Consider the following 24,282-nt stretch of genomic DNA (forward strand, 5'->3'; position numbering starts at 1 on the left):
TGTAGAAGTCAGGCCACTCAACCGGAGGTAGCGTTAACGTTAATCCTGTCCGTTCGTCCATTGACTGAGCGTGTACGGTCATCTGGTTAACGTCCGTTAAAATTAACTTTTGCAAATAACAATCGGCGTCCTGGACAGTGAGTGACCTTGCACATTAAGACAAAATCGGATTTTCTCCAGTCATTGTTATAAAACAAGCTAACAAAACTTGCAAACTAACGTTAGAATAGCGCGTCAAATTAAAAAAGGGATTATGTCAAATTCGCGCCTGCCGCGTCTAGTGATACGCTTGACCACTTAGTATCAATTCGCGCGTCAAGAGCGAAATTGACGCGCGTAAAAACAAAAGTTTGAAGCGAAATTTCATCCGGTGTGAACGCACCATTAAAGGCTATGCGTGTGATGTGATAATGAGAACATATTAATTTGCCTCTGCCCTTTTCTCCTCAGAGAACCTGTTGCTATCCACCGAACCAATGTTGTGGTTCTAACGGCACTGAACTTGAATGTCACGGCCGATCACCACTAGGCTATTAGTAATCACACAATAACTTGACTATTTAATTAAAATGTTATATCAATATAGGCCTACATATTCTTTTTACTTTTCTTTTTTTATGGGAATTTCCTGGTAAAATGAAGGTAAAAAAAATATTATTTTATATTTTATTTTGCCTTTCCACGGACCACCTGCAGTACCCTCACGGACCACTAGTGGTCCGCGGACCACAGTTTGGGAATGGCTGAAATAGAGCATTAGCTAAAAGTTTTAGGCCAAACATTAAGACATTAATGAATGTAATCATTTTAAGCAGGTTAGCCAACACATTTTAACTAGTAGGAGATAAACTTATCTTATAGTTACTGAGGAGTCTATTGCATCATTGTAAGCATCTCTTGTAAGGCTGGCTGCAAAGACATCTGATTACTTTAACCCTTTGTAGCAGCAACCTGACCTTTGACTCCATTTACAGATATCCATGAGATACATAGGGGTCACTTGTAGGGTTTGATTTGGCAATGACTAAAGTCTAAATACAGACATACACAAGTTTCCATCACAGGAGAGTTTAAAAAAATAATTACCAAGTGTTTTTTTTTTTCTTCTTCAATATAAAACCCATGTCTAAAATGAACAGAACTGTCCAGGAAATTCTATATATTTCTATTTCTATAGTCTTACAACTTCTGTCACTTATAGGAGTGGTGGTCATGTATGACAGTGATTTCACCCCTATATATTTTTTAAATTGATGCAGTAACAACACTCCCATGGTCTCGTTTAAAATAACGTATTAACCCTTTTAACTTTAACTCTATTCAACTTTATGGTAAATCCTGCTTTACTTTTTGAATAATAAACATAGCTTCAACTTTGTTAGTCTTAGTTACCTTCCATAATTTTCAGGGTCCACATGAAATAAAACTGATATAAACTACTAGTTATTTTAATTCATGACATTTTCAATAAATTCAACAAATTTCGGTTATTTCTGATAACACAAACACACATATTTAAATCTGTGAAGAAAGTCAGTTTTGTCATAGTCCACCAGGAGAGCGGGTTAAATGAGGACACATTACCTACAAACAACGATATGCTTTCAAACTTAGTTAAAACTAAAAGTCACTTTTTGGAAGCAAAATTTAATTCAGACAGTAACACGTTATGGATATGTAGCCTGCGTTCATTGTGCATAAAGGATGTATAACACGTCGTCTATACACGGAAGACTAATGGAAGGGAGAAGTTACATCAGCTGGCCGCCAGACACCGGTAGCACGTGGAAACAAATCAACACCAAGACAATAGCTACTTTAGTAAGTCACTATAAACCAAATAAAACTGTTACAATCACTAAACCATTCAGCGAGTTTCAGAACATTTAAGTTTTGTCCGATTAGGGACTTAATAACGTGTTTTATTCTTACCCAACAGCACTTTCATACAGCGGTCCATCGTTTTTTCGTGGATGACTTTTAAAGCTCGCTACCGTTTCAGTAGTGCCGCTGGTCGAACTTGCTTCCCGAACCGATAGATAAGAAACAGCGATATTATCAGGTATGAATCTGTTCTTCTCCGGGTATAAAACTTTGACACCGGCGCGTGAACGTCGTATGCTCGCGTGACTCCGATGCGCATGGCGAAAAGCGACCGACAGTCTCATCGTGCTCCTGGTTTGGCGTTGCTAGGCAGTGCGGTCGCGGTCACGGTGTCTTGTCTGATGCTCAAGGTGATCTCGAGCAGAACTCGACCAGTAGACAAGTCAAGCGCGTGCCCAACAGAGTGGCGCGCGCAATGCACACAAGGAGGAAATGCGCACTTAGCGTTTATGCAAAAATTATTCACAAGTCTGAGCAAGAACTAATGACTCACCTACTGTGCAACATCTTCTCTTTTTTTGTTAACTTATATTCTTCTATTTACAAATCTGTACTACACATTAGCTATTATTTTTGTTTTAATATGTTATATTTTTATTCATTTGATATACATTTGCAAAGATAAGACATTTAGCCTAAGACTCTCTACAAACTAAGTTGGCCAAGTCACACTGTTGGCAGTCATGGCAGTTTCATTCAAACAGCATGATTGAAGGCAGCACAATAGGAACAGTATTTTCTAATTGATGTCATCACATTAACCTGTTCCAGCAGTCACATTCATGTCATGAGGTTTGTGTTTGTACGTAGCCTATACACTGTAGTTCAAACAGTTTGAGATCTGTTTTTAAAATGTTTTTGAAAGAAGTCTCTTATGCTCACCAAGGCTGCATTTATTTCGTCAAAAATACAGTATAACGGTAATATTGTGAAATATTATTACAATGTAAAATATTTTTTTTAATATATTTTAAAATATAATTTATTCCTGTGCTGATTTTTCAGCATCATTACTCCAGTCTTCAGTGTCACATGATCCTTCAGAAATCACAATACGGTGATTTGCTGCTCAAGAAACATTTCTTCATATTATCAATGTTGAAAACAGTTGTGCTGCTTAATATTTTTCTGTAAACCGTGATACATTTTTTATAACACTATAAATGTCTTTACTGTCCCTTTTGATTTATTTATTGCATAACTGTTGAATAAAAGTATTACTTTTGAAAAACAATCTTACTGATCCTAAACTTTTTAAAGGTAGTGTCTATAGGTGAATCAACAGAATTTGCAGCACATATGTGTGTTGTTTTAGTTATCACCATATTTAACAAAGTTGTCCCTGGAACACAATCTTATAACACAAAGTACATTAAAAATATATTTTTGCCTCTTGTTCAGGTACAATTAAGTTAAATTCAGCTAAAGCAACATGATTTTTGAACATTTTGTCACAACTTAACTTTGTTGTGTTCAATCCACCTAATATATTTAAAAGTGAACTTTACTTAATCCATTTGTGTTAGGACAATCATTTTTGACAACAAACTGAGCGGCAGATCTGGAGTTCCCAGCATGCTTTGCAAGGTACTGCAAGGAGAGAACATTTGGAAATTAAGTGTTATTTTAAGTTTTCAGTAAAGGGTTGTTAGTTTAATGTTCAGTTATGTTCTATTATGTTGAGTTTCTGTAATGTTTTTGAATTAGTTACATTGTGCTTATGAGCAGCTATGGTTGCTGTGAGTTTGTTTTACTCAGTAACAACCATAATGTCAGTACTGACACCAGTCTCTTCTTATTTGTTTATTCTATATAGTGCATATAATGATGAAACTGCAGTCAAATAAAAATAGTTTGCTCAATAAACTTAAGTTAAGATAAACTTCTCCATGCAACTAATTGCATGGAAGAGTTTTTCTTAAATTTAAGTTCATTGATCATTCTGGGTGTATTATAGCGACCTCCTATAGCAACTTTCTATGCCACAGTCAGAAAGGTTTTTGTATTATTGCATGTGTTGGTGTAATAGATGTGAGCTGGGACATCACGTTCCACATGAGGTAGACACATGTGATCTAATTAGGGTAATAAAGTTATCCTCTAATTTATGACATCTGCCAAGAAACTTTGAATGAATCCACATAGAATGAGATGCAGCTGATAACATTTTTGTATACACAAGAAATAGTTTGATTCACAATTAACTAGTCATTCCATCCCAAGAATAAACACTTCATTTAAAAATGTCAAATTACAAAAAAAGGATTTCTGAATCCCAAAACAGCCAACTGTAAAAATGGACAAATTTCAATATTTGTGATACTTCTGAGATATTTATTGGGTGGTAGTGTCTTGCACAAAACTACTACTGTATGTGTTTATTTTCCTTCAGAAGATGAATGCCTAAAAAAAGAAATAGCAACAAATATAAAATGGTAATACAAAAAAAGAAAAGAAAAAGATATATGGATCACTTAGTGTATTTTGAACTGTGATATTTGTGGCCATGTCATCGCTTCCAGAAGAACATTTTTTTAAACGGGTTGCTCCTATCATATCTCTTGGCTCGCTCTATCTTCACAAGGACCTCCCTGACCTCCACCTCCGTTGACTGAACATTGGTGTGAATGTAGTCTATCATCGAGCTCTGCTGTTCTACTAGCATGGCCACATCCAGAAAGACCTCATGAAGGCTCTGAATGCGTCTCTCCAGCTGTAGCAGTTCTGTATGACGGCTCTCAATCTGTATGAGCGCAGACCGTGCAGTTTTCCCTTCTGAAACCATGTTCTCACTGAAGACGTTCCACTGACCGCTCTCCAGCATCTCCTCGATCTGGTCACCCGTGACCTCTCGCCCCACAATCTCCATCTGCCGTTGAATATATGCCTTGCAGGACTCTTTGTAGCTCATCTCCGCATCGTTGTACTCCACCATGGTATCTCGGAAACTGTTGCTTATGCTGGCGTACTGTGTTCGGGCGATTCTCGCCACCGGTGAATTGACGCCATACTTTTCCTCTAACTCTTTCCCGTGGGAATCCATTTTGCGAAGGTGCGCAAGCATCTCCTGTCCACTGGTTTTGATGCCAGCAGCGACAGCATCCGAGTCACAGGTATTCGAAGCACTAGAGCCGACTGCACCTGTAAAAATATGCGAGTTTCGCTCCCTGAGACGCTTCACTTCCAGACTGATGTACTGAATCTGACGCCGAGCCTCTTGTGCCTCATCAAAGACAGCTTCCATGTCAGGGTTGGTGTTGGTATCTTGAGGAGGATCATCATGGTTTGTGTTTTCTGAAGAGGGGAGAGCTTGGCCAGATTCATGCTCTGCAACACTCTCATTAGACACTGATACAGCTCGGAGGTGGTCAAGTCTGTCCCTCATGACTGAAAAGTAAAAAGTATATATTCTGTAAAATAATTAGAAAAAACCAACACACATGAACATAAAATATACTGTAGGCATTTTGGTAGCAACAACCAGCTCTTAAAAACAGAATATTTGTTGTCATACGTAACATGCACGTCAAAACGTCTGCCATGTGGAAACGTAGTAGCCCGTAGCCTAACGTACTTGTGTCACCAAAAGCCTGTCAGACAAGTCAGACTTGTTTTTAGCTCCACGTTTAAAAATACGGGCTAAGCTTTTTATTTTTATTTTTCACTCTTAATAAGTTTCTATTAGGCTCTGCTTCATCATGATGAAGTTTTTTTATTATTTAAAGAGAAGGCAAAAATCGCAAATGGTATTCATTGTATTTAGTTATATTCAGTCATAGATAAAGATAGCCTACTTAGTATGCTACATTTATAAAGAATGGTTCAATCTAATATATCTGCAAATACGTACAACCAGACCCAATTTAGACCCATCTTATTATTGGAGAAAAACTCTTTTTTTAAAAAAAATGAAAACTGGCCTGCGTTTAATGTTTGCCAAAGCAAATACTCTGCTTTGAGAAATATCACTGTGGCCTACCTCAAATTGTGTCCTTCTGTGTGCATTCCTCTCAAAGTAAGCTTTGCAGGGTACGAAATTCACGCTATTATTCGACTAAGAAAAAAATATATACATTCACCCAATTTCACCGCATGTGTGAGTGATGATAGTTGATGATGTAATAGATACAGACCCCGCCCCAAGTCAGGTTGCGCAGAGATCATGATGTCCGGCAGAGGGCAGCAGAGATGCGTCACTTGAGAGATGAGAGGATCAAGTATGCCAGCTCCAGAACACATGTAGCCTAGGCCCTAAGCTACTAACCCGTCCCTCATTCTTATTTTGCCATACAGATTTAATGATCTTCTTCGAATATTTAAGACTCATACGTAACACAAAAAGCCCTTAAATAATGTAATTATTTTTTAATTTCTTCAGGTTTATGTTGTTTTTTTATTCAGTTTGCTGCTATGTAGCGATACAACAAAATAAAAAAGCTACTCGATGGCTCACAGGAGGCTTTTTATTGTAAATAAAGTCCAAATTAGTTGTTTTTGTTTTTTTTTATCGCCGTTCATATATTGTAGGCTACATTTTAAGTCGAGATGTTGAGGAAGGCTTAAAAAACACAGAAAATGACTCACCGTAGGCTATAGGCTAAATGTCATCACAAAGTTTATTTTGAAGAATATAGATAAATTAAAAACTAAAAACTTAGTCTATAGGGTATGCTATTAACATCTAAAATGCATTTATTATCCGACTAATGGGTTGCTATAGTCTAATGGCTAGGCTATTATTACAATTAATTTTAAGTATTAGTAGAAAAATAGCTAAGCTATTTAGTGTGGCGAACAAATATCAACTTAACTACCGACGAAACTTCCTATTTCTTTAGTTAAAGCATCGAAGCAATCCTTATTTTCACTGTCAGTATGCTTACTAAATTGATTGAAGTTGCTCTAGCTGTTGAATCCCTGAATCTATATAGGCTATCTTTGCATCATGATTGTCAGAGTCCCACTCACACCACTAATGTAGCTATTAGACCTATATGAAGATATGAAGACGACATCGAATTCAGTCACTTTACGCAAAATAAATAGAGATTACGTCACGTGTCACCGAAACACACGTCTGACATTCTATTGAGCGAACAGGTTTGGCGTCAAAGTTACGCCCTGGAACGCGCATTCCTTCCCCCGACCTCCCATTACAGCTGCAGTGAGGATGGAGCTGCAGCCTTCAGATGACATCGACATAAGTTAAACTGGTGACATTTCGGACAAAAATATAAGGTAATGTGCTTTGTAGTGCATGACATGAGGTTTATTTACATTTTTTCTTGACATTTTCAGCCTCTATTTTACAATTTTATAGAGAATTATTCATAGAAGAAATATATTCGTTAGAATGTTGTCAGTGTAAAACTGTAAAATGCTTAAAAATGTAGCCCATAAAATGAATTTCCAATGAAAACAAATAGTAAAATGCTGCTTTGAGGAAAGTTCATTAAATCTTGTTTATTGTCTTTTAAAAAGTTAGAAAAACAGGTTTATGCCTTCTTACCTTCTAAACGGTAAATCTTTAGCTACACAAATTCAATTGAATATTTTTAGATATCTTATTCATACATTTATTAGTAAAATATTCATAATCGAGGGAACTCTATTTATGAAGAAACAAAGGCTGAACTATCAATTCAATCCATTCAAACTTGTTTGGTGAGTGACGCCAGACAGAAATAGTTTCACAGATGAACTTGTTAGACGTGTGACTTTTTCAGTGTTGATAAGGAAGTATTATCTCCCCCTTGTAGAGTCAGTTTCAGAAGGTACACAAAGAAGGAAAATGGGTTTGTGCTTGAAAACAACGACTAGGCTACACGAGGGATTGTTATGCTAAATTGTTTTAGACTGTTTAGCCTACATCAGATGGTGTCCTTTCTTGTTCATTCTCCCCTCTAGCAATCATGAGGGACAGACTGGATCATCTTCAGACCATTTCAGAGTCTAACAGTGATCTGGAAGAGCTGGAATCAGAGTCTTTCAGCAATGTGGACCTGGAGGAATTCCCCCAGCAGGCCGTCATTTATGACAACAGCGATGAGATGGAGTCTGTGCTCGATGAGGCTCAGGACACTAGGCGTGAGATTCAGCTCATCCGTCTGGAGGTGAAGCGTCTCAGGGACCAAAACACGCGATTGCTTAGCGAACCAACTCGCACAACACACGTAAAGCATGACGCCAATGTCATCGCTGGTGACATCAAGACCCGTGGTGAGGAAGTTCTGACACGTCTAAAAAAAATGGATGCCCACGCCAAAGAGCTTGAAGAGGAGCATGGCATCAACTCTGCCGTGGCAAGGATCGCCCGAACACAGTACACCAGCCTAAGCAACAACTTCCGAGACGTGATCACCGATTACAACGATGCTGAGATGAGTCACAAGGAATCGTGCAAGCGTCACATTCAGCGGCAAATGGAGATCGTGGGCCGAGAGGTGTCAGGAGACCAGATTGAAGAGATGCTAGAGAATGGGCAGTGGAACATCTTCACCGACAACGTCATGTCAGAAGGGAAAACGGCTCGTTCTGCGCTCAACCAGATCGAGAGTCGACATCGGGACCTGCTTGAGTTAGAAAGCCGAATCAAGAGCCTTCATGAAGTGTTCCTGGACGTGGCTATGCTTGTGGAGGAACAGGGACCCATGACAGACTACATCTTAAACAATGTTCAGAAAACTGATGCTATGCTTGGTGAAGTCCTTGTCAAACTGGAACGGGCAAAGAGACATGACAAAAACAACCCATTCAAGAAAATGTTCTGTGGATGCTTTCCATGTGCAAAAAACTGATCAGAGCGATTGTGAACAGTGTGGACTTTTGGAGGCCTGCAGTATCTGCTGACTTCTGTATTTCAGGACCATTGTCTTCCACAAAGTAAACAAGTAAAACAAGCCAAAGAAAATGAAAGACTTTCACATAGTCCTCACTACATGCCTTCATGACGACGTCTTTTCATTTGCAGATTAATATCTGTAAACGTACAGTATACTAGAAATCACATTCACACCCAGTGTTTGAAGTAAAAGTTAACATAAAGGCAAAAGAGCTTTTAATCTGATGTTATATTGCAGGATATGCTATTTATTAATATCTTACATTGTTATATATTTTATTACATCTAAGGTGGTTTAATTGAATATGCACTTTCTAGACCCTTTTACATTAAATATCAGGAATATAAAGCATCTGCCATGTTTTGCCAATGCAAGTTGATATTTTTCTTGTCAATTTGTTCTTCTTTTCTGAAGGAATGTGCTTAATGTTTAAAAGATAAATATTTTAGCTCAATAAAATATATTATGTAATTATTATTTGGGTTGTCTTTATTATTAAGTGAATTGCATGTGACAAAATTTTTGGTTTTTGCAGTATTTCAAGTAGAATTAGTATATCAGAAAATATCGATAGGTAGGCCTAGGCGTATGATACATTTCAAACCTTTAATGAATTATTTCTTATTAAATTAGGCTCAGTGGTGGAAAGAGTACTAAAAAATTTTACTTAAGTAAAAGTAATGCTACTTAAGTAATAATTTAATAATTTACAAGTAGAAGTACTGAAAAATAATATGACTCAAGTAAGAGTAAATAAGTAGTTTGCTTAAAAACTACTCAAGTAACTATGTTACAAAGTACTTAAGTAGGCTATTATTTTTCAATTTTTACCCAAAATGGGGAGATAATAGCGATATGGAGCGCTAAACACTCTAATGTCTTCTGTTTGATTCAGTGAAAGTGAGATTCACAGAAGTATTAAACTTACTACGTTTCAGGAAATGCCTTATATGGATATAATAACGTGCAAACAGAGACGTTTTGACCGATGAAACATGAAGACAAACACATGATAGCGATAACATATCTGTGTTCATCAAGCTATCTCAGGCATTTTCATAAGAATGATGTATGTCTTCAAAGGGATAGTTCACCCAAAAAGGAAAATTAGCCCATGATTTACTCACCCTGAAGTCATAGGTGTATGACATTCTTCTTTCAGACTAATCAGAATTATATTAAAAATGTCCTGGCTCTTCCAAGCTTTATAATGGCAGTGAATGGCTGGAGAAAATTTGAAGCCCCAAAAAGTGCATCCATCCATAGTGCTCCACACGGCTCCAGGGAGGTTAATAAAGGCCTTCTGAAGTGAAGCCATGTGTTTGTGTAAGGAAAATACCTATATTTAAAACTTTATAAACTCTAATCACTAGCTTCCCTTACTTTTATCAAGTGACACTAGACTAACCCCTGACCCGATGCACAGCGTAATGACGAACGCGGAAGCGCAGAGGTAAGAGCAAAACAAAACACCGGTCACGAATTATCAATTTTGAAGAGAAATGTCGGAGGATTTCTATATAATAGAAGAGGAGCTTCAGTTTGTTGCACAGACCTATTTGTTTAAACAGCGAGAGGCGTCTAAGCTTACGATAATCCTACATCCATCATACAAACGCCACGGGTTACTGTTGTGACCGAAGTCGACTTGCGTAGTATTTGCACGGTTGTCTGGCAGAAGCTAGTTATTTTAGATTATAAAGTTATAAATATGGGTATTTTTCTTACAAAAACCCATGGCTTCGCTTCAGAAGGCCTTTTAACCCACAGGAGCCATATGGAGGTTTTTTTTTATCATGAATGGATGCTCTTTTTTGTGCTTACATTTTTTTCCAGCCATTCACTCCCATTATAAAGCTTGGAAGAGCCAGGACATTTTTTAATATAACTCTGATTGTATTCGTCTGACAGAAGAATGTCATATACACCTAGGAGGAATTGAGGATGAGTAAATCATGGGTTCATTTTCATTTTTGGGTGAACTAACCCGTTTAATGCAATGCTAATCAACATAGCTTGTATCATAGAATTTAATAAAATAATATATTCTGACTCTGTGTTAAGAAGCAACATGAAACCACAGAAGCAATTTCAAACACGACTGACATGTACTGGATGAATGTATTTAAACTACACATCTCAATTCTCCAGGGGCAGTCATCTTTGTTGTAAATGAATTCAACCCAAGAGCTCTTTGGTGACGTGGATGATTACATTACTGTTGATCATCTGTCCATCATCGTATAAAGCCCGCCCTGACAATTTGATTGGTCCAAACAGCTCTGGTTCGAGCATAGTTGCTCCACAACGGATCAAGTCCAGACCAAACTTTTTTCTGAAAAACAAAATTATATCATTAATCTTTTAATTATTTTGGCGAAGTTTTATATTCATAAGACAAAAATAACTCAAAAGAAACCCTCCCATATGTAAGGGATAACGTAGAGCGAGGTGGTTGATTGTGATCGGGATCTTGAATCAGCCTGAAGGGGTTGTATTCGCTATAACAACCGCCTCGCTCTACATTATCCTGCTTATTACATGGCTAACCACCAAATAAATTAATAATTTGACACAAAATATTTATTTAAAAAGGAGTTTATTGATTTAAAAACGATTGTATTGCTTCCGCTAAAGAAAATAGTCCGTTCTGTCTCTATGATTAGAATAGCAACGCTCATGGCAACAGTGTGTTATACTTCGCAGCGGTCTGTTATGTAAGGGTTAATGCCCGACGAGGTGTCCATTATCAGGTATTAATGGACGACGGCGAGGCGTGAACCGTCCGACGCGCAGCGCTGACAATGGACAACTCGAAGGGCATTAACCCGCTTATACCATGGTCACTTATGAAAGAAAGAAATATTTAATCAATTAATAATACTTTAATGTGTTTTAGAGTAAAAATCGTGAGGGTTTTTATTTATTAAGTCGAGCGCACTATTTAATATCTCCCGTATACAGGCGTTGTCCACAGCGACCCGACCGCAGCAGTTGATCAATGAGTTTGAGCCAGCGCAATCATTTAGAACTGTCATCAGGCAAATTGACGGGACACCTTTCCTAGGTGTACATTATCACTTTTTAATGGACACCCTGCAGCCAATCAGAATCGAGTATTCACCCAGACCATGGTATAACAAGAAATAACAGACCGCATTCTACATTGGAATTCAACCAAGCCATGTAATAATACCTTTTATAACACTGATCTCACAATATACTTAGAAACTCTTTCAAACATGAGATCACAAAACAAAAAGCTTATAAAAACAATACAAATTTTAAAGCTTTTCAAATACATATAACTGCCCTGATATTATAAACTTTCATTTCTGTATTTAATATTTATTTTATTATTTTTATTATTATATTATTATGTACATTTATACTTTAGTTGTTGTTGTTATTCTTTGGTTTATACATTTTGAATTGTATTTACAATGCCTTGTATTCATTTTGTTTTTTGTTGCATTGTACTGGAAATGTTTGTAAAAAAAAAAAAAAAAAAAAAAAAAAAGTCCAGACCACTGATCTATATAATGTCATGATATATAGATCAGTGGTCCAGACCGAACTTCCCGACCTCAAATGTTGTGGGCGTGGCTAATTTCGGCTGGCATCCAGGCTAATTTAATTGAACTGTGCGCTTGTATTTTAGACATTTTAATAGTTCTTGCTCATGCAATAACTGCGTCCATGTTATGAGCCGAGTTTGTGTTAAATAAAAGGCGATCTGGAGCTGAAATGTGTTGCTTTTGCAATCATGCTGTGCTCGCTGTCGCTGCTGTCAGTTTATTGTCAAGCAGTTTCTTTAAATAACCCTGCCTGCCGTTGTTATTTAGTCTCTCCCCATAGAGCCCCCTTCCTTTCGCTTCCTCCTTCTCCATTTATTCCCAAAAAACTGCGCCGTATCGCAAAATGCAAACAAATATCAAGCTGCTCTCTCTGCCGCTATTTCTCTCGGTCTCACTGTTGAAGTAACCATGGCAACGGATAATGTATCCTGCCAAGATGGCGGCGCATTCTCTATAAAGGTTTTTAAATAAATTAGGCCAAATCTGTTGACAGCTCTATTCTGATTGCCTTTTGTAGTATAATCACAATATAGAATTGCACATTTCACTTTGCCTGCATGACTTAAAGGCACTGGACTCTTTTTTAGATAATTGACATATTTTATTTACCATTTAGGAGTTGTTTCTCACATGACATTTCCTTGTTCCTAGAAAATACCATACATGCCACACATGTGACATGAACACTGCATGAAACAGTGTGACAATCCATTAACAAGCTATGTTTATGGCTCACTGTATAAATCTTTCACAACAGAATATTTAACAATCAAATACACAAAATTAACATTTTCATCCGTTTAATAACAAATGATTATTGATTAGATTACACTTATATAACACTTTATAAATAGTAATTGACTGTTCTAGTGCATCCATTTCAGTTTTTAAAATACTTAAGTGTTAAAAAAAAAACATTAAAAAGTGACAAGCTTTTGAGGCTGAAACCAAACAATGAAATAAACAATGACCATTGATCTTAACTAAAGTGGCTTGTGATTTCAAGTTTCTTCTGTCATAAAGCTCACATAGTTTCACATGGCTGCATGCATTTATTACATATCATTTTCCGATCATCCAACTTTTTTTTCTTCGTCAGTTTGTGAAGCAACCTCTCCTCCTATAAGACATAACACAGAGAAACAATGAGAACTCATATGCAACCAAGAGTGATCATAAGAAATGCCAGAAGTATATTAGTTTACTCACAGTGAGGTACCAGAAGCTTGTATACTTTTCCATTGACCATCTAAATATTTGACTGAAAGGTGCAAGAACATGCAAGTGCAGGTGGGGGACGGTGATAAATGGAGGCACATGGAAACCTAGGCTAAAATACAATCATGTTCTCATTTAATAACGGCTTCATCCAAATAAACACTTGATTAATGTAATAGTAGTGTTGTAGAATATATACCTGATGTCTTTAAAATCTTTGACATCCATGGCTTTCAGCACATCTCTTCCCATATCTGCCATCCTCCTAACTGCCCAAGACAATCACATTTAGATTATTGAAAAACCTACTATGTTAATGGTTTATTTTATTAAAAATAAATGTTTACTATCATCTCTTAATACAATCATGATAATGAATATATATATATATATAATATGCTATATTATTATATAATAATATGCTAATTATAAACATGGGAGGATCAAATTCTTCATTTATCTGTCTGTTACTGTTACTGCTGGGGCTAGAAATACAGAAGCCATTAGCAAAACAGCTTTACTCACTTCAAAAATGACATATCTTACCTAGACCTATATCATCTGCTTGGAGTGACAAACAACTGTGGATATGTTGCTTTGGTATAACCAGGTAGTGATGAGGTGCACCTGGATCAATGTCCCTGAAACAAACCATTTCCTCATCCTGCCAAAGAATCACATTCCATGTTTTATTTACCTTGACATTTATGTAATTGTATTATAAAATAAAAAAACATTGTATATGTTCCTGAAAACAGAGGGGAAACCTAAATAAAAGTAAATACACTTGATAAAAGTAAATTACATTTTGTTACACTATTGTGTAGGCTATATTTACAGACTTTTACTAACTTTTGGACCCTATTAAATAAATGGAAAAACTATTAAATAACGTAAATATAAAAGTAAATAATTACTAAGTATAAAAGTAAAGAACAATTTGTCCACACCCTTCGCGTATCAGATTTTCGAAGCATACATTCAATTGGTCACGGAACCAATCTTGGTCCAATCTGGTTATCTATTTCCTACGACAAAGATCAACTTACTTCCGCCAGAATCTCAGTGTATGGATCGTCGCCGTTTGCGATCCTACAGAAAATACAAGTTTCGTCCAACCCGTCGTCCGAAGAATCTTGCTCATTTTCACAGGAACACTTTATTTCAGCCATTCTGGCAGGGAGTTTCCGGGACAAATGAAACTCACATACTCTTATTTGATTATGTCATCTCTTCTTCCTTGTTCTTCCTTTAGCGTGTAAATTAACGTAATTACATGAGCTCATCTCATTCATCACATAGTCACGTTAATCTTGGTAATTGCGTAACGTTAGGTCAAGAGTTCGCCATTTCATATCATGATATGGCGGACATCACAAACACCAGATTTGCCTACTTACAAAATTGTGCTTCGGTCAGGACGTGTCAGTAGGTAACGCTACAAGATGACAACTCGCATAGTCTGGTGATCAGAGCTGAACTTGTCCTCGGAAATTATTCCTTTCTATGACAATTCCCATAATAAAGTCGTGTTCGTCTTTGCGGTTGATGATAATAATAAAATAATTAAACTCCACGTTAATTATTCAACTTTACTGTATAACAAAGAGAGCGCAACAGGTAAAAGTGGTTGTAATAAGATGCCAAGCAAACAGAAGTGTGTATACCTTTCACTGGCCGCTGCCATTTTAGTTACATTACGTCATAGGGTCGGGGTTTTCGGTTTTGAGTTTCAGTTGTCATTAGGCTAATTGTTTTCTCAACTATGGGCACTTTGGGCGGCCAGGATGACTTTAACTCAAACTCAAGTTTAAAATCGATCTACTAACTAATCAGTGTAGCCTACGTATCACGTATAGACACAATTAAAGTGATAGTACCTTGATATTTTGCTACGGCTTTATTATAGGCAAAAAGTCATTTTCGCCCAATTAATAGGACAATTATGTGGTGATGGTTATTTCATATATAGTTTAAACGTGTAATAAATTATAATTTACTATAATGGATACCCATTGTTTGAAAGTTTGGGTCTGGGACTAGGGCAAAACAATAAAATCTTCAAATCTTTTGAAACTTAGCAGAAGGGGATTTCTTTAAGACTGCAAGCTCCGCTTCCCCTATAGGCTAATGTCGAAAAATAAAGGTCAAATATGTACTATGGTGTTAACATTTTATTGACCAAAAATGCGTTAGAACACGTTCATCTCAAAGACGAGTTCGTTCAGAATCAGTTACATGTAGCAGGTCGGCTGACAAGATCTCCTCATTCATTTCCCTGTTGAAGCCCAGCGTCCATTGACTTCTATGGGGCTGCTTTGAACAGTTTTTTTTCAGTGCTTCGAAACTAGACGGTGATTGGATAAATGCTGCGATTATGTCCCGCCCACGGACGCTCGGCGTCTCTGGGAGTGAATGGAGGAGTGGGCTGGCCTGGACTCCGGGCTTCTGCGTGATGATTGGAGGGTTTGTCGAAAGGCTGCATCTCCTTTTGATTGACAGCGATTTCATACAATAAAATTGTATGCATACTTGTCGAAATTGCTAGTCATTTTTCATAATACATTTCACACAATTATACATTTATATTTTTATTATTATATTATTATTTATTATATATATATTTATATTATTTTTTAGTAATAATTAAAAAATAATGATTAAAATTATTTTAAAAAATATGATTTATTAAAATATGACTTTATTATATTATTATTTATACCTTTATTATATTATTACATACCTAACTCTGCTGGCCATTGAGAGGACACTGGCCAAGTTACTGGAAAAGACGCCTAGTTGTACGACAGGGTCACAGAGTATTTTCTTGAAAAGGAACATAGAGCAGAAATTACGTAAAAATACATGGGCAATTTTTATGATGTAGGCCGAAAATGAACTTCCCCTCTTTGAAAGACCAGCAGCCGCCAAACATTGAATAATGGTAAAACGTTTCCAAGTTTTAATGTTAATCTCAAATGACTCAAGAAATGTATCAATTTATATAGCCTATACATTTTTTATTTTATAAACCCCATATCCTGCAAGATGAAGCAAAACCATAAGGCTAGACATTTTCCCCCATAAATGATGTCTGCCATGTAACGTAATTTATCACAGGCTTACATATCTTATATCAGAATTGAACTGTTTCTGACGCTTTTAGCTAGGCCTAAAATAACATTCATATGCCTAGCTATTTTAAAAAGAATGATATCTCGAATAATAAAAATAATTAATAATCGCAGGTGTTTAATTTTTAATTTATATATATGATTGGATATATATATATATATATATATATATATATATACTGTATATATATATATATTTTAATTATTATTATTATTATTATTATTATTTGCAAAGAAAGGTTACAAATTTCCTCACTTCGACATGTTTGATCCATAAAAAAAAAAAAAAATCTTAATAGACTCAATGAAAATGGGGTAAGAGGGCAAACATTAATATCTGATATCTTACAATTTTATGACAGCATTATCGTGAACTATGAACGAGTTATCCCATCAAATCATAGTCTCCCACTTCTACTGGAAGAAAATTACTTTTGTAGGATGAGCAAAAATGCAACGATTTCATTATTTGTTAGATTGCTGATAATGGTCCAGTACTGCCCTCTGCTGGCTACAGCCTTATGAGAACTGAATGCCACTGAGACACCACTAATACACTAACACAGTTACTTTGGAGCTTTCTGATGACGGGGAAAAAAAAAAACTTTTCCAAACAAATCACACAGCTGATATTCTAGCTAGCCTGTAAAATGAAAAAAAAAAAAAAAAAAAGATTAAAAATAAAATAAAATTCTTGATAGTTTATAATGTAGCGATAGACCTAGATGGTTAGTTTGTGATTGTCATAAAATGTTTGAAACGCAATAGTGATATTTTTAAATTGTAAATCTTAAGAAAGTAGGCTACGTTTATATATATATTTTTTTAAAAAAAAGACATTATAGGTGGTGTAAAATGGTATTAGAGGCTGAGCCATCTGGAACATATTCGCGTCTCGTGAATTCACCATAACCAAATCAGTAGCCTACGATTTATTAATATTTTCAGAACGTTTTTTAATCTGTTGATTATTCTGTGTTATTCAACGAGCCCGCTAATTTCTGTATAGTTGGCTAATCTTGCATGTGCCCACTTGGAATCCAGACAGAAATTTGGACAAACAAATGCACAAAATGATAGGCCTATATATAAACACAGCTGACATTTCAACGTCATCGAATTAAAAGAAATCAAATTTCTTTTATTAAACGCCAAAAGTCCCGCTTTGGTGTGCGTGGGTTTAATAGCATAAGCAGCCCCCGCGCGCTTACGGGACGTCCGTCGTGTATCTCACGCGCGCTGCAGGTGCGTGGAATCCTGTGACTGTGTGTGTATGTGTGTGTGTGTGTGTGTGTGTGCGGCGAACGCTCCGCCCCGTCAATGCAAACGATTGAAGAAAAGTCGCGGTCGAAAGCTGAACTACGGTACTGACACATTTCAAAACTCGAAAGCTCTGAAAGAGGGCACCACGCGCTCCTGTAGGCTACTACTTTCTGCAGTAGGCATATCTCGTTTTCAATTCAGACTTACTTGCGTTTTTAGTTATTTATTTATGTACTTGTTTTAACCATTTCGATTTAATTTGGTAATGAAAAGATCTGAATGAAATACGTTTTTCTTCTCAGATATGTGTTCGGATGAAGAGCGCGCGATGACGGGGAGCTCCGGTAACGGAAAGTTGCGTCAGTGGCTGATCGAGCAGGTGGACACCGGAAAATACCCTGGACTCGTGTGGGAGAATGACGAGAAGAGCATCTTTCGGATTCCGTGGAAGCACGCGGGGAAGCAGGACTACAACAGGGATGAGGATGCGGCGCTCTTTAAGGTACAGGCAGACTGAACATGGAGGGGCTGAGGAACGTCATTAACAGTCACGCGTGATTTCTCCCATGGGATCTTAGCCTACTCGTGGTGCAAACAGTTATAAAATACATTCAAATACAGTTCTTAGACAACGCATGTTTCCAATTTCCAATCCAAAATGTTCCATATTTTTGAGGGCCTTAAAGTTAAAAAGTGTCCATGGTGTAACTGTTAAACATCTCACCGATGCTCCTTGCATGGTGACCAAAAACTACCAAATTTTTCTTAATTTTTTTCAATGAAAGTAATGTACTATATTTTAGTTTATGTTTTTTATTTAATGTTTTGTATTTTTAGGGTTTTATGGTACTACGTTATATTTACGCAGCCTAGTTATACCCCATTTATTCACGTTTTTAGCATAGACCTGAAAATTGAATTTCCAACTTGAACTGTCGTAAATCTTGAATGCTTTGAAGCAAAGGCTTAAGTTTGATCTCTTTTTAAATACGACACTTGGAAAATTATTGCTGAAGTGAAAAAAGTGAACATAAAAAAGTGACAGAATTTTACGTTTATTGTTATGAAAAATGCACAAAAATAATATTTTAAATTTTTATATGAAATCTATATTTTCAAAAACACGTTTTACTCTAAAACTGAAAGAAAATTAAAGCCATAAAAAAAGTTGTGTTCCAAATTTGAGGTTGATATCTCAAAAAACGAGCTTTCAGTAAGATTTTGTTAGGCCGCAGTACCAAAAGATTTCATTAGATGAAATTTGTCTCCCATTGGAGCACAAGTGTGACTGTTTTTTTCAGGACCATTTAACCTTTTTGAATCATGTCCATGATTTTTTTGTCTTCACATAGCAAGTGCCAAAACCTTTACCAAGTTTCATACCATTCCGATGAAGTAAAAAATAAAAACACCTTACTTTTTTTGGTCAAAAATGAGCACCAGAGGGTGAAGTAGTGTTTGCAAAATCAATTTTTTTTTCTTCAGGTCAAAATGTTTGATATTCAGGATTCAAAAATTCAAGATTACAAAAAATCAATAATATTATAAGTAATAAACGAAACGAAAAAATAATAAAATCGTTTTGTTCAAGATGGAGGGAAAGTACTTTTTTACATTTTTAGCATATGCAAAAAAAAACCCCACAGGAACTTACCACATGTATTTTATACCAGATTACTTGGAATATTTCTCATTTTTATTAACATCCTTGTATCTGTTTTCCTGCAGGCTTGGGCACTATTCAAAGGCAAGTACCGGGAGGGGGTTGACAAACCTGACCCACCAACTTGGAAAACACGTCTTCGGTGTGCTCTTAACAAGAGCAATGACTTTGAGGAAATTGTGGAGCGCAGTCAACTTGACATATCGGACCCCTATAAAGTGTATAGGATTATTCCGGAAGGATCCAAAAAAGGCAAGGGAGAAGACAAACATCAGAGGCATTCTAAATGAGCACACAAGCTTGTCTAGTCCATATTCAGTGCTCTCATATTTCTTCATAATGTAAATGAAGGACATCAAACAGATTAGAACAGCTGATTATTTTATAAATATTTCTTTATATATCTGATGAAAACAATGAAAATATACAATATTTAAATGTTGCAGGTTCCAGATCTATTGATGATTCACAGTCCAATTCAAGCTCACCTAGTTATCCAATACACCCACCTTACGCACCAGCACCTTCTCAGGTTAGAACCAAACATCATCGTAGTTGTACTTTGGCTTGTGTGTTCAGATCTTTGCCCTTCGGATCACTGCATGCGCTTGTCATTACAGGTGTGCAACTACATTTCTCCAGCAGAGAGAGGATGGAGGGATTACCCCACCCTGTCTGAGATCCCTTACAGCCAGAACCCCTACACTTCACGCTGGGACACTGGTACTGTCTTACTGTGTGTTCTTGAGAGAGAAAGTATACGAGAAAGTTCATGTAGCAAGCAATTGCAATGGGGTATTTCTGTATGCGCAGGGTACCAGTTCAGTGGCTCCTTCTTCAGTTGCAATGCATCTGATTCACAGCCGTCACCCTTCACCCTGGACACCAGCATGAGATCCGCTGAGGCTCTGGCCCTCTCAGGTACTGTACACGCTCACACATAATCATAAACACACACAGACTTTGACAGGCTTAATAGGAATGGATTGATTGCTCTTCAAGTATTGATACTGATTTTGTATCGAGATGATCATCTAGATGATTTCGGAGATTGGTTTGAAAAGAAAAGTGGAACAGTATTAAAAATTCTGACCAAAAGTCTGTAATTATTTTCATGTGACGAGGCAATTACGTCATCAACAGCATAATTTAAGCATCACAAAATGATGATGTAGAGAATGAAAAATGGATATTCATTTTGAGATTTGAGAAAGATCACATTTAAAGTCATGATGTTACAGAACAGATATTCTCTACTGTATTGTGAAGCACAGTTGTTGGCTGAATGGAGGCAGATCTGAACGAATGCTTGCAGTCAGTTGTAAGAAAGGGTTTAGTTTAAGTCAACTAAATGATTGGAGAAGTCCGACATACTGTCACCAGAGAGAAGATTGAGTTGATTATGATGACATTTGATTTTTTTTTTCCTAGTTGTCTTGCCATCAACGGCTCCAATTATGATATTTTATGATAAGACCATATTAAAGTTTCTTTTATTTGATCTTCTTCTCGGTTAGATTACCGCTTAAATGTGGTGGTGTTTTACCGGGATGCCCTGGTGCGAGAGGTAACAGTGAACAGTCCAGAGGGCTGTCAGCTGGGCCCCAGCAGAGAGGGACAGGCCTTCGCTTCACCTGGGGCTCCAGAACTGGTCGAACTCCCTCACGCTGAAAGGGCATCTCTGGAGCGTGGCGTTATCCTCTGGATGGCTCCTGACGGGCTCTACGCCCGCCGCCGCTGCCCCTGCAGGGTGTACTGGGAGGGAGCTCACGCTCCACCGACTGACAAACCCAACAAGCTGGAGAGAGAGCAGAACTGCAAACTGCTGGACACTCATCTGTTCATAACAGGTTAGTGCATGGTAATGTATTCATGTGGGCATTTCAGATAAATTACATTAAGATTATGACAAATTATCTGATGACGGTTACTTTATCACTCATCTTTCTCAGCAAAACTGAGAACCATTTATTGTAAACCTTTATATCTCTGTCCGTCAATTAATTCACTGCTTGTATACATCATCATACACACATTTTACTGTAAACAAACACATCAAAGCTTTTACAGTAAACAGTGTGTCACATCATCTGTGGGTTGATATTTAGTGACAGTCAGTCATCTATGAGTTACAACTCACTCACACCCACTTTCTGTAACAGATTCACCGATTGTTGTGATTCTCACAGAACTTTCCAGCATATGATGAGCACAACTCAAATACCACAGGCATCACATGTGGCACATTTGACCTAAAGCTCACAGTATGGAAAGAAAATAGAGAATGAGAAAAAATTCATTTGCATTACAGAAAGAGATGAGATCATATGCTTTACCCAATGGCTTGAATAACATGTTCAATTACCTGCCATTTACAAACTAACACACTGTAACAAGGATGCAGCCAAATATATAAGATTCAAGATAATAGAATTTCAACCAGTCATCAGAAAATTCTGTCACATTTCATGCAGACATTTCCAAAAACATTCAGGGTGTTCGTAAGTGTATACAACCCTATTCAAAAGTTTGGGGTCAGTACTTTTTTCAGCAAGGGTGCATTAAATTGATCAAAAGTGACAGTAAAGACTCTTATAATGTTACAAAAGATTTGTGTTTCAAATAAATTCTGTTCTTTTTAATTTTCTATTCATCAAACAATCTATAAAAATGGTTTTCATAAAAATATTAAGTTGTTTTCAAGACTGATAATAATAAGAAACGTGTCCTGAGAAGCAAATCATCGTATTAGAATGATTTCTGAAGGATCATGTGACACTGAAGACTGGAGTAATGATGCTGAAAATTCAGCCTTTCCATCACAGGAATAAATCATATTTCTCAATATTATAGTTTTCACTGTATTTTACGGTACTGACCCCAAACGTTTGAATGGTAGTGTAGATCTCCATTATCTCCCTCTTCAACCATTTGCTGATGTATTTATTGACCTCACTTGCCATTGGCTGTGAATAAACCGTCTCCTCCTCCACATCTCCTGTAGAGTTGCAGAGTTACGCCCTGAACGCTCGTCCTGCGCCATGTTCCCAAGTGCTGCTATTCTTCGATGAAGAGAGTACTGACGCGCAGAGGCCAAGACGGACTTTCACAGTGCAGGTTCGTCTTTAAAATATGACATTTCTTTGGTTCTTTTTAACACTGATGAACAGTTATGAACAAAACATAGTGATTAATGTAGTAATTTGCTTTTGTCATTGTGTCACAGGTTGAGCCACTGTTTGCTCGCCAGCTTCTCTACCTCAGTCACCCGGGCAGCATGAACTACATCCGCAGCCATGAGCTTTCACACCTTCCCCCTGAACACGCCATCTCCCCGACCCAAGATTACCACAGAGTCATCACGCATCACCATAACAACGGCTCTCAAAATTGACCCTGGAGGCTTGTCACTCTGTGCTTAACCCTGGATTAAAGTCGTGTTTAACCCTGGGTTAAAGAAAGTTGAAATCCTGGATTGCTGGGATAGTTCACCCAAAAATAAAAATTCTGCCATAATTGATTCACTGTCATGTTGTTCCAAAAACATAAGAAGATTGGACAACATTTGACTTCCACTGTATGGACAAGAAAACATTTCACAAATTATCAGCTTTCATGTTCACACACGTTTACAATGGCATGAGTGAATAATGACAGAATTTTCATTTTTTTTAATGAACTATCCTGTTAAGCTATTTTCACACTTGTAATTTTGAAAGGAGGTTAGCGCCATGTTTAACCCACGGTTAAGACGGTCTGCTTATCAACAGATAATGGACAAAATAGCTTGCAGGCTCACCAAGTGCCATACTTGTCCAGTCAATATGCAAACAAGAATGTTAACCCAGGGTTTAAATATGCAAACTTGACAACCCAGGACTAATTACTAACCCAGGATGAAGGTTGAACAGTGTGAAACATGGAAGAATATAACCTAGGACTGTTAATCCTTGGTTTATTGTAAAAAGCCCACAAGTTTTGTAAGCTAAAGTGTTAAAGGCAAATGTTGGAATTCTACGGTGCACCTGGAGCTTCAGGACTCTAGAACTGAGCAGAATCCCACCAGAACGATCTATAGTGCTAACAGACAGCATCAGACGCAGACTGTTAAGTGTCATGTTTAATACTGAGAAAGACGCAAATCTGTGTACAACTCACGAGGATAAATGATTGTATCATGTCGGTTTACTGTCAAATATGTGGGTTGTTGCTGACATGACAGAAAAGAATGTAAAGTGTGAATATTAGCTGTGACTGATTGTTTATTGCTACATTTGTTTGAGCTGTATTGCAGTTAGATAGTAAAAGCCAAAGAATTAGGATTTGGATGTATATAGGCTATGCATTTAAAAAAAAAAAAAAAAAAAAAGTATGAAAACCTTTCAATTTTCAAACGAGTTATTTTTTTATAAATTCTGACAATTTTATACTTTTTATTCCACTACTTTTGCTTTTATGTCATTGAGGTGCCCAGAATGCCTCAAAATTCATCCCAACTTTGGTTTTAATAAAAAAAGGTGAAAAACTGACTGTGTGCACTCATTCCTGAAATGGGGTGAAAATTCAACATGGGCAGCCAGAAAAAAAAAAAGACCAAATATGGTTTAACACACTATAGTTCAAGTCCGTACAGAACGTCGGGAAAGTACATTATTTATGAAAGAAATGAATACTTTTATTCAGCAAGGATGCATTAAATT

General features: G+C 36.9%; 5 protein-coding genes across 12 annotated transcripts in view; 2 read left to right on the top strand and 3 right to left on the bottom strand.

Moving 5' to 3' along the window:
- mthfd1l (methylenetetrahydrofolate dehydrogenase (NADP+ dependent) 1 like) overlaps positions 1 to 2,285 on the bottom strand; it is a 36,003-nt gene extending 33,718 nt beyond the window's left edge. Inside the window, exon 1 of the mRNA XM_081379169.1 lies at positions 1,933 to 2,285. Within this exon, the coding sequence (XP_081235295.1) occupies positions 1,933 to 2,168 (236 nt within the window). The 5' untranslated portion in view covers positions 2,169 to 2,285. The remainder of the gene's footprint in view (positions 1 to 1,932) is intronic.
- Positions 2,286 to 3,886: 1,601 nt separating this feature from the next.
- stx11b.2 (syntaxin 11b, tandem duplicate 2) lies at positions 3,887 to 10,155 on the bottom strand. Of its 5 annotated transcripts, none has more exons than XM_081377932.1 (3): positions 5,864 to 5,976; positions 5,399 to 5,474; positions 4,193 to 5,294 (listed from the first exon to the last, which is right to left on the bottom strand). In XM_081377932.1, the coding sequence occupies exon 3, from the start codon at positions 5,267 to 5,269 to the stop codon at positions 4,394 to 4,396; it is 876 nt and encodes a 291-aa protein (XP_081234058.1). In that variant the 5' UTR covers positions 5,270 to 5,294; positions 5,399 to 5,474; positions 5,864 to 5,976; the 3' UTR covers positions 4,193 to 4,393. The 5 variants fall into 5 exon arrangements, with proteins under 5 accessions (XP_081234057.1, XP_081234054.1, XP_081234058.1 ...); XM_081377930.1 differs by having other exon boundaries at positions 4,206 to 5,271; XM_081377931.1 differs by lacking the exon at positions 5,399 to 5,474 and having other exon boundaries at positions 3,887 to 5,271; positions 5,864 to 6,055.
- stx11b.1 (syntaxin 11b, tandem duplicate 1) lies at positions 7,056 to 9,134 on the top strand. Its single transcript, XM_081378254.1, has 2 exons — positions 7,056 to 7,122; positions 7,792 to 9,134. Exon 2 carries the CDS (start codon positions 7,797 to 7,799, stop codon positions 8,679 to 8,681), a length of 885 nt encoding a protein of 294 aa, XP_081234380.1. The 5' UTR covers positions 7,056 to 7,122; positions 7,792 to 7,796; the 3' UTR covers positions 8,682 to 9,134.
- Positions 10,144 to 24,110, top strand: irf4b (interferon regulatory factor 4b). Of its 2 annotated transcripts, none has more exons than XM_081377926.1 (9): positions 10,144 to 10,179; positions 18,222 to 18,421; positions 19,648 to 19,834; positions 20,029 to 20,114; positions 20,203 to 20,305; positions 20,396 to 20,503; positions 21,100 to 21,432; positions 22,587 to 22,699; positions 22,809 to 24,110. In XM_081377926.1, the coding sequence occupies exons 2-9, from the start codon at positions 18,224 to 18,226 to the stop codon at positions 22,974 to 22,976; spliced, it is 1,296 nt and encodes a 431-aa protein (XP_081234052.1). In that variant the 5' UTR covers positions 10,144 to 10,179; positions 18,222 to 18,223; the 3' UTR covers positions 22,977 to 24,110. The 2 variants fall into 2 exon arrangements, with proteins under 2 accessions (XP_081234052.1, XP_081234053.1); XM_081377927.1 differs by lacking the exon at positions 10,144 to 10,179 and adding an exon at positions 17,979 to 18,094.
- Positions 12,878 to 15,400, bottom strand: LOC308698414 (adenosine 5'-monophosphoramidase HINT3). 3 transcript variants are annotated; one of them, XM_081378464.1, is made up of 6 exons: positions 14,923 to 15,361; positions 14,572 to 14,771; positions 14,069 to 14,186; positions 13,722 to 13,791; positions 13,514 to 13,634; positions 12,890 to 13,424 (listed from the first exon to the last, which is right to left on the bottom strand). In XM_081378464.1, the coding sequence occupies exons 2-6, from the start codon at positions 14,692 to 14,694 to the stop codon at positions 13,329 to 13,331; spliced, it is 528 nt and encodes a 175-aa protein (XP_081234590.1). In that variant the 5' UTR covers positions 14,695 to 14,771; positions 14,923 to 15,361; the 3' UTR covers positions 12,890 to 13,328. The 3 variants fall into 3 exon arrangements, with proteins under 3 accessions (XP_081234589.1, XP_081234590.1, XP_081234591.1); XM_081378463.1 differs by having other exon boundaries at positions 12,878 to 13,424; positions 14,572 to 15,400; XM_081378465.1 differs by lacking the exon at positions 13,514 to 13,634 and having other exon boundaries at positions 14,923 to 15,220.
- Positions 24,111 to 24,282: the final 172 nt, after the last annotated feature.

The sequence above is a fragment of the Scardinius erythrophthalmus genome, assembly GCF_964197995.2.
Source record: "Scardinius erythrophthalmus genome assembly, chromosome: 11".
Classification (NCBI taxonomy): domain Eukaryota; kingdom Metazoa; phylum Chordata; class Actinopteri; order Cypriniformes; family Leuciscidae; genus Scardinius; species Scardinius erythrophthalmus.